At 59.0% G+C, this 17,133-nt stretch overlaps 2 protein-coding genes across 2 annotated transcripts; one reads left to right on the top strand and one right to left on the bottom strand.

The window, feature by feature from the left end:
* Positions 1 to 1,727: 1,727 nt before the first annotated feature.
* Positions 1,728 to 10,168, top strand: LOC119100141 (uncharacterized). Its single transcript, XM_037223251.1, has 12 exons — positions 1,728 to 1,809; positions 2,178 to 2,314; positions 3,205 to 3,332; positions 3,669 to 3,924; positions 4,301 to 4,409; positions 4,758 to 4,865; positions 5,139 to 5,264; positions 5,624 to 5,807; positions 7,911 to 8,022; positions 8,378 to 8,447; positions 9,359 to 9,416; positions 10,040 to 10,168. Exons 3-12 carry the CDS (start codon positions 3,222 to 3,224, stop codon positions 10,166 to 10,168), a joined length of 1,263 nt encoding a protein of 420 aa, XP_037079146.1. The 5' UTR covers positions 1,728 to 1,809; positions 2,178 to 2,314; positions 3,205 to 3,221.
* A 2,664-nt stretch (positions 10,169 to 12,832) lies between these two features.
* LOC119101488 (uncharacterized) lies at positions 12,833 to 15,999 on the bottom strand. Its single transcript, XM_037224827.1, has 3 exons — positions 15,572 to 15,999; positions 14,432 to 14,546; positions 12,833 to 13,139 (listed from the first exon to the last, which is right to left on the bottom strand). Exons 1-3 carry the CDS (start codon positions 15,920 to 15,922, stop codon positions 12,898 to 12,900), a joined length of 708 nt encoding a protein of 235 aa, XP_037080722.1. The 5' UTR covers positions 15,923 to 15,999; the 3' UTR covers positions 12,833 to 12,897.
* Positions 16,000 to 17,133: the final 1,134 nt, after the last annotated feature.

Consider the following 17,133-nt stretch of genomic DNA (forward strand, 5'->3'; position numbering starts at 1 on the left):
CGTCGGTCAGGTGGTGGACGTGACGGTGACGGCGGCGCAGTCGTTTGGGGCCGCCGCCAGCCGGCGCGTGCCCACAGGCCAGCCGTATGTCATCCCAGGTCAGTTGATGCGCCGGCGCGACTGAGACGCCAACCAGGGCCTGCTAAAAGCCTACTCTGAAGGAACTGGTCATCTCGCTGACGCTATCCGAGGCGCTTGGGCGCAGGCCAAGCCGTAGTTGTTTTGTTTTTGAGTTGACTGATCCTGCGTTTGGAGCCGGCTGGTCACAGCCTGGGCTTTATTTGAGGTACGCTGCCGTTTATGCTCACCTCGCCCCTCCCCCTCATATGGGCCCCACTTACGTATACAAACGTTTTTCCGACATCGCCGGCATTTATGGCATTTCCGACATTCGACATAGCCCACTTAAAATGGCGGAAAAAGTTTACACTGCCCCGCACCCCATCCTGCAAATCACTTTATGAAACCTCGTCTCAGCAGCTGGTGACTGAGTTTGCCGTATCTCCGCCAAACATCATCTTGCGCATTCTCAGGAGCCTAGGTCGCAATCACCAGGGGAGTGGCGGCGGTGTTCTGCTTGCCTCAAATGGCAGCGATTCGTCTGCGGAAGCACAGTGAGCGTGACGGCGACGCTCGCAGCGGACGTGGGCATTGTTACCAACATTTCGTCTTGGAAAGCCATCAAAGTTGTTGCTTTTGAGATTGCGTGGGTGGCTGTGCTTCGGTCTGCCCACCCGCACCGGTCGCCTTTGACACCTGGACAAGGTGCTCGCAATATTCAGCGGTGGCGTGACCCGCAGTGGACATCAACGAGCTGCGCCAGCCGGGTGACATCATCACGGAGCCTGACCCGACCAACAACTTTGTCTCGATCGACGGCCGACGCACGTACTTCAGCCTGGAGCCGACCGACGTCTCCCGCAGGGGCTCCTACCAGGTGAGGTCACGAGGTCGGCCTCCCGCCGCGGTCAGCGGCGCCGGCGGACCGGTCTGACCACTGCCGGCGCAACTCAGCGGAAGCGATGTGCTATGAGGTGACGTGTTGTGAGGTTACTGCTCTGAGCGGGCTAAGTGGCTGTGCAAATTAATCAGCTCTTTGCAGGACGCGATTTCCTTTTAATTGAAGTGTATTAAATTCGCATGAAGGCGGATATTAATTCATGATAATGGGATCTGAGAACATTTTGAGCACCGATAACTGTGGAAGCCTGAAGTGAGTGGACCGGGCGGGGATTATGCAATGCACAATTCCTGTCCGGTCCGTCGAGAGTCGTCGTTACGTCTGATGTATTCATTTGCAGGTCATGCTATCAAAGCCAAAACGAGGCTAACCACGCATCATATATGTTGTTTTCAATGTCAGATTTTGACAGCTTTCTAGACTACACCATCAATGAGCAACATCTCGAAATGATCCCGGCTACCCCCCCCCCCCCTAAATCATTCACTGGACGAGACTGAGCACTGATGAATCGATTCGGCAACTCCGATAATTCGCCTACCTTTTGTTGTCAACGATTGATGCGGACAATGCCAGGCCCAGTTCATAAAGCCGTGGAATGTCTCGCGCGGCGTGCTGGCCCAGTGCCGCCCTCTCGTGCCCACACAGTGCCTGACCAGCTCCCCGTGTGTGGCCCGGCAGACGGTGGGCGCCGGTGTCGGGTTCGCCGGTCAGGCGCGTCCGCAGGCGGCGGCGGGCGCCGTCGCTCCGGCCTGGCGACGGCGGCCGTCGCCTCGACCCCGGCCCGACCAGAGCAAGGGGCCGGCCTACCCGGTCCAGCGGCGCCGGCCCTCGCCGCCGCCCATCAGGTCAGGCTCACCGCTGCCAACGGACAACGGGACGGTGATGGCCTGCGGGGCTTGTTAGGCGGAGATTGTTTTGAACCTGTAATCATCGTTAATAAGTCACTCCGACTTTTGAGATGGGACGTGTGCATTAGGTTCAGCAGAGGCCGAAAGGCTGTGCGCGCGTTGTATCGCCTGGCAGAAATGAAGCTAAAAGTCATGTTTGTTTACGAAACACCAACAGCTTAAGACAATCGGTCTCTGGTGGCCCGCAAAGTGCAGTTCCGTTTAAGTCGAGCTAGCCGAAGCAAGCATTCCTCCATTTTCACTCAGCTAGCCTTTTGACATGCTGTTGAGCTCCACTGTTCACATTTGGCCGCGCGTGCACACAGGATTGACACGTGCATCGTGGGAGACGACAGCACATGCAAGCGAGACTTCAACGAGCGCTGCCTGACAGAGGGCGGCGTCTCCTCGTGCGTGTGTCGGCCCGGCTACAGTCGACTCCGGCCCCGCACCGCCTGCAAACGTGCGTACTCCGACGTACAGTCGACTCCGACCTCGCGCCGTCGTCACGTGACCAATCCGGGGCTGGCCCCGCGCCGCTGCAATCGGGTCACTCAAGCAGACATTGCACTGTGGTCGGACGTGAATACTCTGTGGTGACGCCGATCCGGACTCTGCACTGGCTGTGAGCGTATTCGCTTTTTGCTGGCCTCGTGTTGCCTGGTCACGTGATTGATCCGGATTTCAGTCGACTCTGGCCTTGCTCTTCACATGCGGGTGCTGAGGGCCATGCTGGCATCACACAGTTGACCGCGGCGTCAAAATGGCACGACCTTTTTCATTATGTAATGTTTGTCGGAGACGGGGACCGGGCGTTCGCTTTGGATGCTGTTAAGTTAGTTTCAATAAGAGTGCCTTTATAATGCTGCACATTTTATTAACAACAACAAAATCTTGACGCTCGATGAAAATTGCGGCCTGCTAAGATATAGCGAGACGTTGAGAGATGCTGTCTTTGCCCTACCAGCGAGTCCCACCCACACCTTGAGCCACACGGGCAGCCGCTGCAGGCCAGCAGCTCACGCGCCGACCCTGTGCTCCGGGCGTGGTGTCTGTCGTCATGTCGGTGCAGGCCAGCGGCTCACGCGCCGACCCTGAGCTCCGGGCGTGGTGTCTGTAGTCATGACGGTGCAGGCCAGCAGCTCACGCGCCGACCCTGTGCTCCGGGCGTGGTGTCTGTAGTCATGACGGTGCAGGCCAGCGGCTCACGCGCCGACCCTGTGCTCCGGGCGTGGTGTCTGTAGTCATGACGGTGCAGGCCAGCGGCTCACGCGCCGACCCTGTGCTCCGGGCGTGGTGTTTGTAGTCATGTCGGTGCAGGCCAGCGGCTCACGCGCCGACCCTGTGCTCCAGGCGTGGTGTCTGTCGTCATGTCAGTGAAGGTGGATGGTGTGGACAAGCAGCGCCTCTCCTGGAGCCCCGACTTCAACAACCCCGAGACGGAGGCGTACCAGCAGCTGGCCTGGGATGCCCGGCGAGCGGTCAGTGCGGCAGCACGCTCGCGCGCCACACTGCGGCGGGTGGCGCCACTGCCGGAGTGGCAAGCCAGTGGGGTGTCGCGCCGCAGACATCATGTGCTCTGAAGAGTATGCTTGTGGCTAGAGAGTTTGGCATGCGTTGCGCATTGCACTTTTTATGGCCGTGCCGATTTTCTCTGCAGTGTCGGGCTTGTTCAACTCCTAAGTTAGACAAAGTGGTCGCAGTAGGCCTCAATAAGCGTTGGGATTACAAAAGCAATCATGCATTACATCCCACATGCTTCAGTTTCGCAGCTGGCGGCCCGCGCTGTTCCATGCTGTGCTTTCGTGCTGTTCCAGATTAACTCGGCCATGACGCAAACGACCATGAAGGACATCTACATGGGGAACGAGATAAACTCGTTCTACTCGCTGGGCGGCCGTCTGATCCTAAACACGACGGTCAGCCTGCTGGACACGGCGCAGACGCGCCGGCGTGAGGTGAAGAACGAGCTGCAGCGTCAGATGATCCGAGTCATCAAGGCCAAGGACAACAATATCGGCGACTCGACCCTGTTCGTCGAGGGACCGCTTAACCCTATACCGGGAATCCAAGGTGGGACGATGGGACGGCTGGGGCGTGGTCTTCCAAATGCGCTTGAAGGACACTGCCACGTTGGCGGTGCGTTTCATTGCATGCTACGTAAACAGATAGAGGGAAATTAAGTTGGGTCGGCAGACTCCTTAGCAGCGGATGCAATACGATACGATGCCCCTGTGTTCTGGTGATGCCTTTGTCTCCAGTAACGTTTGCGGGTCTCGCTCCTAACCAATCGTCCAGTCCACGGCAGCACGTCTTTTCTCTTCTATGATGCGCCTCAACATTTGGAAAGTATATGTATGCCGCAGCACAGAAGTAAGTTGTGCTGACGCTACTCTGCTCTTGGCCCCAAGTTACTTTTCCATAACGAGCATGTGTGACATGCTTCCAGATTTGAATGAATGTAGCGGCCCGGGTCTCCACGACTGTGACGAGAATGCCGTATGCAGTAATGTGTTTGGTAGCTTTCTCTGCCGCTGCCAGCCGGGATACGACGATAGGTACGTAAGCAGGCCGCGACCGCCGGCGAAATGCCGACAGACACGCTAGGCTTAGCAGGAGGTCAGCCGGACGAGAGATGACGTTGTCAGTTGTGGCCGGCACGACCGGCAGTTTCGAAGCCAAAAAAGCGTAAATCAAGGCGTAAATCGTCACTTGAAGCTGTGTGTTCGGCGTTGTTTTGGTGACGTCTTTAGCAATACTTGGCGGTGTTGCAAGTAGTGATAGACAGGTGGGCACGAGGCTACCAGGCGCCGATGGTCGCCGGAAGCGGGTATTGGAGTCAGGCGGCACGGTGCGGTGTGGCTAGCGCGCGGAGGGCCCGACTGAGGACCACCACCTACCCCCAGGTACCGAAGCGACGTGGCGCGGGCGGGCCGCCACTGCGAGTCCTGCTCAGAGGACTTCTGCGGCGGCCACGGCACCTGCCAGATCAACGACGGACAAAAGTCCTGCCTGTAAGACACGGTTCAGTGCCGCGCCGCTGGGCGACGGCCCGGATAGAGCGAGCGGTGCGCAAAGCCAACCTTCCCGCTACATGGGCTAGTATATACCATAATAGAGCATGGCTACAACACATGGATGCAGCAATATCGGGATTAGCGTCAGCCGAAGATCGCGAACGGCGAAACAATGTGCGGAAGGCGGCATGGTTTGTAAACCACCGGTGAATGTCAGTGGGACGGCCAGACGGTGGACCTCGTAGTGTAGCTTCGTCTTTCTCTCGACAGATGTCGCGGCTCATACTACGGGGCGCGCTGTGACATTGACGGCGAGGTGCTGGGCGCGGCGCTGGGTGCCACGGCCGCCGCCGCTCTCGTCATCATAGCTACCTTCATCGGACTCTGCAAGTGGAGGTAACGATGCGGCTGTTGAACGTCGTCGCCACGCGACGAGAGGACACCGACAGGTGCAGTTACCGTTACGCGGGGTGGGGGCGTGAACATTATCCTTGTCGGGAAAACGATTATCTTTAAATACCATGTCAGCAAGTCGAAGTAGTATGTTACAACGGGAAATAATTTATCTAATCAGCTGGTGACAGGGGTGGATGGGGCAAGCGTCACCATATGCACCGATCGGTGCGGCTCAAACGCACCCGATCTGATGACTCGTCCCTTTCACCGGCCATCACCAGCTCGCGCTGTTCTGCCGGTGTGAGCTCGAGCCAGCTCTGCCGCCACCCTCCCTGACCTGCCGCTATCGTCCTCCGCAGCAAACGCTGGCACAAGGGCCAGAGCGACGGCAAGGCGGAGGTGGGCTCGCTGGCCGTGCCGGGTGGCTTCGGCTACGGGAAGCCGGGCGGCGGCCTGGGGCCGGCGGGCTTCCCGCCCGTCAGGGAGGACAGACTGCGCTGGGCCCGGCTGGCTGACACCATGGCTCAGCAGAACATCTACGCGGTGAGCGGACGGCGTGGAGCAGGACGCAGGCGACGATCGCCAGCGCGCCGTGCCGAGCACCACGGCCGTGTGTAGATGTGCTCGTGTAGATAGACGTGCGGGGCTACAGGGCTGATGCATGAGTGGAGTATTTCCGTGGATGTGGACAGGGCCGGTGTAGTGGGATGCATAGCGTTGGTAAGCTGAGGAATAGTCGTAGTGCCTCCTGTTTACTCGCTTTGTAGCGCTGACTATTCACCGTGCTTAGGTAGTAGCGGATTCTGTGTTCTAGCTGTTGAGAACTAGTCGTCACAGGTTATGTCAGGGAGGGTCCGTCCTCGTCTGTATCTGGTCTCAATGTCAGCAGGCGGCTTGTTTCCCGTGTTAGTCGCTCGCTGACAGCTCTAGACTGTCGCCACTTTCTGTAGCCGATACGTGACAATGACCGTCCTCGACTCGACGCTGCCGCTCGGACGCCGACGACGCGCGGCGCCGGCCGCGTGTGACCCAGACCTGAGCCGCTGCCGCCTGACGCCGCCAGGTGGCGCTCGCTCCCCTGTACGCCGCCCCCCTGGCGGTGGAGCGGCGCGGCGCGCTGCTGCCGCTCGGCCGAGCGCCGCCGGCGGCCGGACCCGCGCCTCGGCGGGGCTCGGCCGCCGGCGCCAGCCTCGCGCTCTCGCTGCCGCCCGAGCGGCGGCGCGCGCCGAGCCGGCGCCGGCGGAGGCACGCTAGCCGCAGCGGCCGGCGCCGACACGGCCCCGACCCGGCGCCGGAGCCGGCCGCGGCGGCGGTGGGGCCGGGCCGGCCGGTGGCGCTGGAGGCGAGGGTAGGCCGGCACAGCCTGCAGCTGGGCCAGCGCCACTGCCGGACACCCCGACTGACCTCTCACTGGCAGACGGGACACTGGGACGCCGACCTGACTAGGTTTGGTGGAAAGTCCACCGATAAAGTTAGTACCACGCATGGCAAGGATGTGTATTGGGAAACTAAACCTGCTTGCGCTGATGTTGAGAAATTATTGCTGATACATGCGTCACTTATGATCTGCATATTTTGGTCTGTGATACTTTCACATAAGTTATCGTTGTTTGGAGGCAGTAAAGTCTTAAGTTACATACGAAAATGTAAATCAACCTTGAAAGTCTTAAATTAGATGAACTTAAACAAGGAGACGGTTTAACTGGCATTTGCTCTTATCAAGTTCCCTGTTGGGGGAATTGACTACAATAAAGCTAGTTCGGACGTCATGTTGGTATCACAGAAGAGAGCCAACTTCCCTCTATGTTTCACCAGTCTTGCGGCATTGGGGGCACTTCGGCACATTGCATCCAGTGATGATAGACATTCCTTTTTTAACTTCGACCGCACGGAAACGGGATGAGACAAATCCGCAGAAGATGAGACAAATCCGCAGAATGGAACGCGTGATACCTCACCTCTCTCCATTTCTATGACGACGGAAGACTGACAAAAGACCCGGCGCGATGTGGAGTGTTGCATGCATTTTGCGGGCATGTGTGCAACGGAATCCTTGCGTATTGCACTTATCTTGTTGACTTATCCTTATGGCTTACCTAGCCGCCTTGGAAAAATGTTCACCCACGCCTCTAGTAACAACGCATGAGCTGAAGATCTTCTTGCGCACTGTAACACCGTATGTGCGTGCTGGGCTGGCGGTTTTTTTCTTCTCTTGCCAGGATCTGGGGACGCCTTACACATCGGTGACGATGGCTAACTCGCCGATCAATCAAGATATTGTGCTTCCAGACTCCGATCAATCCAGACTTTGCCGTGTCAATATCCCCCTGTCCGATATTTGCTGTGAGCTTGTGACTGTCCACTGACCAGGTTATGCTGACCGTTGTCTTACCGTACACACGTGAGAAGGTCTGTACTTGGCCCATGCTGATAAGCCCGCGTAAGGCGCGATCAGCTCTCAGATGACCGTCGCATGATTTTCTACCATGCTGGCTTGTCCTGGCCGTCGTCTCCACTGACCGTCTGCTTGTACCTGGTCTGCTAAGGCGCGATCAGCTCTCAGATGACCGTCGCATGATTTTCTACCATGCTGGCTTGTCCTGGCCGTCGTCTCCACTGACCGTCTGCATGTACCTGGTCTGCCAGCCGGAGCCGATGTTCGGCGGTCCACCCCACTCCCAGCTGCCGCCGTACGGCGCCCAGGCCGGCCTTGGAGCAGGCACGCTGAGGGACGGGCCCGCCAGCCTCGGTATGGCAGGTGAGTCGCGCAGGGTGTACAGGCGCCGGCCGCAATGAATGGGTAGTCATGTCGGGTGGCCTTGAAATCTCTGCTGAGCTATGCGTGTGTTTAAATTTGCATCATCATTCTAATTGGACGGTTGTCGTGTAATGCTCCCAGTGTTCTCGAAAATAGGCGAAGGTCTCCCATGAGATTTATTCGTACTTCAAGGTGGTTTTTGCTTGCTGGCTTTGGGCAAGATTAGGTGGACGTGGTTTACACATCTGATGCCGCTTATCACCTCCTTCAGATGGGAGACGTATGCCCGTAGCCTCCTCCGAGTCCTTTGTGAGCCCTAATGTCCCGTCCCTGACCGCGCACCCCGCGTCGGCAGGCGGTCGTCCGGTGTTCGTGGCGCCAGTGCGCCGCTCGGTGACGCCGGTGACGCTGCCGGAGCGGCCGGCGCCGGGCCGCGGCAGTCGCACGCCCGTGCCGCTGCCCGACTACGACGACGACCGGGACGAGCGGCAGTCGTGTGTCAGCGGCTACCGGCCCGTGCGGCCTCGCTCCCGCGGCTCGGTCGCCCCGGTCAGTGGAGAGATGGCCGTCGTCGTCCCCCGCCCCCCGCCCCGACCCCCGCACTCATCTCTGACCATAGCGTTGACACGCTGTCTGTCTGTCTGTTCACGGGTGATCGCACTGCCCTCCAGTCACAGCTGCAGCAAGGAATCAAACTTATGCGCGGAAGTCCGACGAGCTACCGAGTCGTGTGCCATTGCTCTGGGGGAGCTTATGGGTCTGGGGGATGTGTTTCGTAGACATCAGGCATGCATGCAGGGGGTTAAGGCATGACAACATATCACGTGGAGAACATGCTTGTCGAGTGTCTGGGTGGGCTCGCATGTGTCGTGTTTTGCGGATGTATGCATGATCTCTTTGCACCGTGACTGCTTTGCCGTGGTTGGTGGCACGAAAAGCAGTGTATTTGGATGGTGGTGATCAGTTTCATGCCTCATTCCACGAAAGGAAAGCACTCTGAATCAGACCGACCGCTGACGTGGGCTCCGTCCCGTTTACAGTGCTACTGTCCGCACACATCCCGTGGGAGTCACCCTGCTGCTCCCGCCAGCCGGTCCTCCTTCCGACACCGGTCCGGCTCGACCCATGACCTGGTCCTAGGCCCCGTCTCTCGCCGCAGCTCGGCTCGCTGTGTCTCCCGGTGCGCTCTGCCCGGAGGCACCCCGCCGCCCCGACCCGACGGCCGCAACCGCGACCCCAACCCTGACCCTGACGGCGACCGAGGCCCTGACTGTGACCGTGACCGTGACCGTGACCGTGACCGTGACCCTGGCCGAGACCGAGGCCGTGACGACAGTCTCAGACTGGGTGAGAGGAACGACAGCAGGAGGCTGGCCTGGGAAGGTATGACGCAGGTACGGGGCTCGTCAGAAGGTTTATGGGCGTACAACGCTGGGGCTCAGACTGGCGGGCATGATGGGTGATCCTAGAAGGAGTGCATGACCATTTTTCGAGGGCAGCACGCTAAGGGTCCATGGATGTTGCAAAGGCCAGCACAGTAGAGAAGTGCTTCCTGAAAGACGCTGTGACTGACATGGTGCTGGGGGTTTCTCACAGTGCGCAATGAGAGTATGTGGTAGCAATACCATGGCACATCCATTTAGCCTGAGTTAAATCTTGAAGACGTATTTGTGCTTACTCGCCCGTTTATAAAGTAGATTATGTATGCGTACTTAGCAAGGTGTTCATGTGCGTTGTAACATGTTTGATGCGTTGAACATCGCGTGCTGTAGTTTGAGGAGGCTGTTGCAATGTTTTGACTGCCGCGCTTTCAGATTACGAGGGCTGCACATCAGGTTGTTGTCATACTCTGTCGCCGCATCGCATCTTATCGACACGTGACACTGCCTTTGCATACACCCGTGATACTCGTGAGAAACACCTGCATCGTGGGAGACGCTGGCGGTCATGACCGTGTGGGCGCAGGCGTCGCAGCTGGAAGTGTGCATCTCCCGCTGACACTGTTCTCGTCCGGCAGAACCAGAGCCTGGTATATTACGACATACACGACTTTGAGCAGCGGGACATGGGTCGCGGCACGACGCGGGGACAGCCGCCAGCGCCGCTCTCCACCTACAGCAGCCGAACCAGCAACTACTTCAGGTAGACACGTGATCAGGGGGCCCGGAGCGGGGCGCGCAGAGGCCGTGACTGCGTGTGGAGAGAGGGCCGAGACATGCTGCCGGCCCGACGGGGGACTCTGTCGACAGAGAGTGGCGGTGCTTTACGGCGCTGTACCCGTTGTGGAGTGGTGAGACAGAACGTGTGGAGGGCCTCGGGCAGTGTGGAGGGCCTCGGGCAGTGTGGTGGACCTCGGGCAGTGTGGTGGGCCTCGGGCAGTGTGGTGGACCTCTGGCAGTGTGGTGAGCCTGAGCACGGCTCCAAAGGCTGGCCGCTGCAGTTGCAAGGAATAGGTGTATTCAAAGAGTGGGGACTTAGTATGTTCAGCTTGGAGACTTGCCCGGTCTCCCGAAGACATGCGTTTTGTTCCGTGCCGATGGGCGATTTGTGAGCATCCATGAGTGAATGGGTAGAGCGTGCTGATTTGAAAAATGTGTGAGCATCGAAGTAGCTCTTTTCGTACGGCGCCCAGTGTGTTTGTCAATGTGCAACACAAATACATTATTCAACATGCCAAGCGAACTGTTTAAATCACGCTGAAACACTGCCTCGGCGTCCACTCACAGTCTGGCGAATAACCACTACGGAACACTCAGACATTCCCCGACGTCTTCCACTTCAAGTCACAGGATAGTATGACATGAATAACTACGCTCCGATCATTTTGAACCCATCTTGCGCTATTCGCCGCTCAAACATGATTCCCTCAGACTAGAATGGAACAGCATGCGGTTTCCCGTCGTTCCGCCGATGGACGCTATACTGATTTTCAACTCCTTCAATTTCGCTCATCACCTGTTTGAAAAGGCCGACCATGTTGCACTCACCACTGCCACTAGATTCTGGTGTTTCAGTCAATGGAAGCTGGAGCGGGGTCATTTTACACCGCCCTGTAAGTTAAATAGGCACGGGGGATCCTTGTCGTGCCACGAAGCTCCTCGACACAGAGCTGTATGGTGGACACTCGCAGCAACATGTGAGACGGGTCTGTCTTTTGAATGTGACGTCCATCCTGTCACTTATCGCCTCCGCCCTAAACTGGCCTCGGCCTGATGGACTCGTACTCGCATTGATTTTCGTGCATGACCTATACGAGATCCCAGACACCGTTTGCCGGCTGCTGGTCAGGCCCTCTGACCATACCCGTCACCCATCACTGTTCAAGCACATGTGTCGGTGCGCACAGCCAGCTCAACATCCATACAGACTGTCCTCCAGGGCGTTTTCGCCCAGGTGTACGTGACACCCGATGCAAGCTGCCGTGCCCCGTACACGAGTGAATGCCTGAACTAGCAGTCAAACTGACTGCAGCCGTTGTGGAGGGGTCAGCCACGCTCGGTGAGGCTGACCCCAGCCCAAGTGGTAGCTGGTAAACACCACGAAACGAGCCGAGCGATCCCCACTGACTTTGACAAAAGTTCAGCGGGGCATCGCTGCAGAGCGCATCCCCAGTTGAGTGGGAAGCCCGCCCTGGTGGAGCCGAAGTCGCCCTAGTTGAGCTGGAAGCCGCCCATGTCCGTGGCGGTGACCTCGATCACGTGGCTGGCTTGCGAGTGCTGGGATTGGCGCGCCGCCAGCTCTAGCGCCTCGTCTAGGAACTGCTGCACGCGTTCGCGGTAGTCAAGCGTGCTGGTGGCCGGCAGGCCGTTCTCGGCGCAGAGCGGGTTGACTCGGGTCACCTGGCAGCCGGGCGGCGGGCAGGGCGCGCCGCTCACCAGGGCGGGCGGCGCCGGCCGCGTCAGCGAGAACTCGGGCGCCCGCCAGCCGCGCCAGGCCACGCGCGCCGTCAGCAGAGACCAGGAGAGCTCGAGCAGCGCCGTCACCAGCAGGTTGGCGCTGGCGGCGGCCAGCGTCTGGCGGCGCTCCTCGTCCGGGGAGAGGGACTCGTGGAAGGGCATGGCGGCGGCGGCGCGGCGCCGCTCCTCCAGCCGCAGCCAGCGCTGTACCAGTCCGGTGACGGTCAGCGCCGCTAGCAGAGCCGCGCCGGCCGCCGACAGCGCCGACAGCGCGCAGAACCAGCGGATGTACGCGTTGACGTACCAACGACGGCCGGCCAGCGCGCCCAGTGCGCCCGTCGTAGCGAACAGCAGCCAGAGCCAGGCGGCGGCGCCATGGCGCTGCGCCTCGGGCTCACGCCACAGCGCCAGCGCGCCGAACAGCAGCGCCAACGCCGCCAGCACCAGGTGCACCAGGCCCAGCCCCAGCACCGTGTCGGCCGAGTACTTGTGCTCACTGGGCGGCACCGGCCCGGGCCCAGCGGCGGCACGCAGTCGGATCACAAAGATCTCCTCCATGGCGCGTCAGCTGGCGACACTGCCGTGACGGACGTCTCATCGACAGCACTGCCTGTAGGTCTTCTCAGCCGGTGACGCTCGGCGCGGATTCTCAGCTTGATTCCACCTGCTCTAGCAGTCACCGGTGCCGCCAGTACTGGAGCCCAGTCACCGGTACCGCGCAGGCCACTCGTGGGAAGCTACGGCCTGGCTCGCAGTTCGCGATCAGTTCAGGTGAAAGGCCGCCTCAGACCCGCTTCCACTCCGCTGTGGCTCTCTGCAGTTCATCCAATCCGCGACATTCACCCATTCGAATAACTCCACCTTCAGTGTCTCTATATCCGGTATGAGGTCCTTGCGCAAGCGCAGGGTCGCTTCAGTCACTCAACCCCAGCGGCTCCCACGTCTACCGCCACGTCTACCCCACGTCACCGGCGCGGAGTCAGGGGTAGCCGGTGCCGCTGAGGAGGGCCCGCTGGCGACGCAGGTCGGACGGTGCGATCCGGCAGCAGCTGGATGCCACCATGCCGATGACGAGCAGGATGACGTTGATGACGCCGAGGCAGACCTCGCCGCCGCCGAGGATGTCGACGAGCAGGCCCGAGTGACGGCGCGTACCCAGGTGGCCGATGATGATCAGGCCGGCGCTGGCCAGCAGGCTGAGCGAGGACAGCACCAGGAAGCCTGCCGGTAGGCCGGAGGTAGATCACCGGGCTACACTTGACAGAACACAGGGGACCCACCAGGACCGGGCCATTCTCACCACACTGCATTTAACAGCACCGTCAGAGCATGTGTCGGAAGTGACCACTTAGTGAGGTGCATTCGGCGCCTTACTCGGAAGCCTTAATCTAGCCAGTGTAGAGGGATCCTGCCCCACCGACCGCAGCGAGTGTTTACAATGACGACAGCTGTGATTAGGGTCACTGTAACGGCAAATCATTAAAGGCACACGAAGTGTGTGGCTTAGCACTTCATTATGATACCGTGCCGGAAAACACCGCTTTAAGAACAGGGTCACTTTCACCTCGCGTAGCGAATGGACCAACACAATCAGCCAGACCAGCTGCGCACCATTCAAACGGCGCCAGCACCTACAGCGGGCCGTCACTCGCGCACCACAGCCGACGGCGGCGTCAGCGCTCGCCGCTCCCCGTCGAACTGGGACGCTTCCAGGGACGAGAGAGCCGGCGGGCTCTGTCGGCCTTCCTATGGCTGCACAAATCTATGGCCACCCCAGCGAGCGGGCGGCGCGAGCGGCGGTGTCGGACTTCGCGGCGCGGTCCCAGAGCAGCTGCTCCACGCTCACCGCGCACGAGAGGGCTCGCCTCACTGAGTGAGGCATGCCGTCCTGTGAAATGACGTGAACCTCACGCCTGGGCTGAGTGTCTTCAGCGGCCGGCGAGGTCTGGGCAGGGGTCTGCGATGCTGCTGTTGGCTTTTCATGCACACTCGTTCTGGCCATGTGGGAGACTCCTGCAGTCGCCGAGCCAAGCGTCTCGCGTGCCGCCCAACGGTATTGGTACCATTGCAAAGTGATGAAATATACCGGGCATGAATATTTTGTTGATCTACTGCAGGGTCACAATTGCAATGGCCAATTATGTGATCAATGGTGTTGCGGGGAAGGCTGCTCGCTTAGTTAAATCTAAATGGGTGGAGATTTTCCGCCATGGTGGCAATGCTAAACGTAGTGTCTAACAGAGACAAAACTGTCACTCTCCTGCACTGCCCTGGCCCGTCTGCCTGCATCCCCGAGATACACGTTCATGTCACGTAGAGCCGTGTAGACCGGTCGGTGAGTTGTATGATGCCTTCACGGCAGTGATGTTCGGCCCCAGCTCTGCCGCCAGCTGACCATGCGCAGCACCACACGTAAGGCGGCGCTGACCTGTCGCGCACCTCTGACGGCGGCGCAGCTGGTGAAGCGGCGGGCCGCAGCACCACACGTAAGGCGGCGCTGACCTGTCACGCACCTCTGACGGCGGCGCAGCTGGTGAAGCGACGGGCCGCCACCACTCCGGAAACGCCCGTCCAGAAGACGATCAGGCCAGAGATGGCCGCCGAGCCCAGGTAGAACTGGCCGCCGCCCTGCGGACAACAGCCGGCTCACGACACACGCACGTGAACAGCAGCGAGCAGTGGCGAAATAGAGGACGTGCACATGTACAATTTCAGTAAACAAACCAGAACGCAAAACATCGGCACTAAAAAACTGGTCCGCATTGTACCGTCCCGCAGAACACCGGTCAACTACTGTAAATAATTCGATAACAGGCAGACAAGATGCAACGCTTATGCTTACTAGATGAAGGTAGCTAATTAGCGTGGCACCTGTAGCACGAGCACACGTCTGTATCTACTTGTGAAAGCATGCCAAGTACCGTGCTAACCACAACTCCCCCGAGTTTTTTTTATTGTCTGGTCTCTTTATGGAGGCCAGCTAGGCCTATGTCGATCTGGCGTAAGGTATGCTACACTATCCCGTGCTTCGGTGCAACAAACTCTGGTGCGGAGAGATGCCGTACATTTGTCACACTCGCGTCACATGAGCCATGACAGAACAGCACATTCCGCACGTCACAAAACTGTCCGGCCGTCACCACAGCACCGGCCAAGGACAGTGTGGGTCGGGGACATGGACGGATGGTGGGTGACTATGAGGACAAGCACGAATACACACGGCCGGAAGTCACCACTCCACCCAACTGAAAGCTATGCAGGCGGGACGAGCTTTGCCTTCATTCACGTTTCATATGGCAGTGGTTCTGGATGAATGTCCCTGGATTACCTAACAAGAATCACGCTTAGGTGCGGTGACCAGGCTGACTGCAAAACGGCCTCAGGTTCTCCCGGTGACAATCTGGAGAGGCGCGACGAAGCTCCATGACGCGTACCAGGTCAAATGGCATGCTTCGCAGCTGCCGGCTCCGTCGTAACGCTCGGCGACGATGCCGGTATGCAGACGCGTGCGCTATTGCTTTGAGAGGGTGTGCGAACATTCTCCTATCCACCACTAAGGCACTGCTATCAAGGCCACTTGCCAGTTGTTGCTATATCTGAGCAAGCTTGCGCATCCACGAATGCATCCAACAAGTACACGATGCGCGTCATACCTTCAGCAGATAGCCGTAGACGCCGAGTAGAGAGGTGGCGACACCGCAGATTAGCAGCGATATGCCCACGGCTAGGGTGATGTTGGACACGGGGTCCTTGTCACGGGGTGGGCGCGCGTGTCGCGGGCGCACCAGCACGTCCCGGCCGCAGGGACAGCGGCGAATGTCGGCCGGGCCGCCGCCGTGGCCGCGTGCCTGCCGCGACCGCTGCTCGCACGACAGGTAACGCACCGACGATTGCAGGTTGTTCAGGCCGTGTACGGCGACGTTCTTGGCCTTGTAGTTGGGGCTCTTGGTGAAGAACACGTTCTCGCAGACGTTGTTGGCCACGATGTTGTCGACCTTCTTCATGTTGAGCGGCGGTGGTCGCTGCACAGGCGGGCAGCTGGAGGCGGTGGTGGCGGCCGGCGACGGCTGCTGGGTGTGAGAGCCGGCGCTACCCGTCCGGTGCCGGCGGCGCCCGGTCCGCGCTCTCGCCCGCCGCCCGCCGCCCGCAGCGGCACGGATGGCGGGCGGGGCGGCCGGTCGGACCGGGCGGGGCGGCCGCCCGCTTCCGGTGCTAGTTCCGGTCAGCTGGGCGGCAGCGGCCGGCCGAGCCGCGGCGCTGGGGGACGCGGCAGCGCGGCCACCGGTACTGCCAGGGGAGCAGGACCGCTGCCCGGTCACAGCCGGCTCCGTGCAGGCTGCGCCAGTGCACCGAGGGAGTTAACCACGTGCTGTCTCTGAATGTTGAGCTCATGCAAAGGCTGGAATGTGACATGTGCGGTTCCCGCCCTTCCTGCCAGGGCGAACGGCGGTTGACGTCATAAAGCCTCAGCAGCTGAGTGCGTCGTAAAGCCCCAATGACACATGTATCAAAAACCCATCCCAGTATTGGACTTGGAGACATCCTTGACAGTGAAAGGGTATTTATTACACATTATCTTAAATACGATTAATATTTCTGCAAAGAAGCTCGTTGTGGCTCCCTTTATTCAAAGATCTGATGTGCATAGTCAAGAACAAGAACACTCCTTTGAACACCCAGTGACCTGACCCAGCATGCTTTCCCGAAGTCTTTCCTGGAATAACCTCTGAATGCCTCAGGTCAGATTGTGTGAAACTGGTGCTTATGAAAAGCTCTTAACGTTTATACTGATATCTATAAAAGCTTGGTAGCCCTCTGGTGGCAGTGGGCTCGAGCCACTGAACTAGGTTGAAAGAGGTCAATCCAGGTCACTCTGATGTCACGTCACGCCATGGTAATTGATATGGTTTGTGTTATATTTGTAATGTGGCTTCAAAATATAGCGGAAAGGGTGTGTTCATGGAATCTAAAGGACATGACTAGTCCGCATAGGGGCGCGTTTATGCCACATATAATCCGATAGGGCTCCCAAGCTAACTCCAAGCTACATTATGCTTTGCATTCGATATGGGGTTCAAATAGTACAAGAAGCCTACTTTGTATGCCTTCTAGAGGTCTTCGTGCTCCACATTCAAGTCCCACACGCAGGACCGCAACCAGAGTCTTGGCAAGGGGGGCACAGTTTTGACAAAAGGCCCCCTGATAGTAAAAAAAA

This window comes from Pollicipes pollicipes, unplaced genomic scaffold (assembly GCF_011947565.3).
Source record: "Pollicipes pollicipes isolate AB1234 unplaced genomic scaffold, Ppol_2.1 Scaffold_4881;HRSCAF=5763_pilon_pilon_pilon, whole genome shotgun sequence".
NCBI lineage: Eukaryota > Metazoa > Arthropoda > Thecostraca > Pollicipedomorpha > Pollicipedidae > Pollicipes > Pollicipes pollicipes.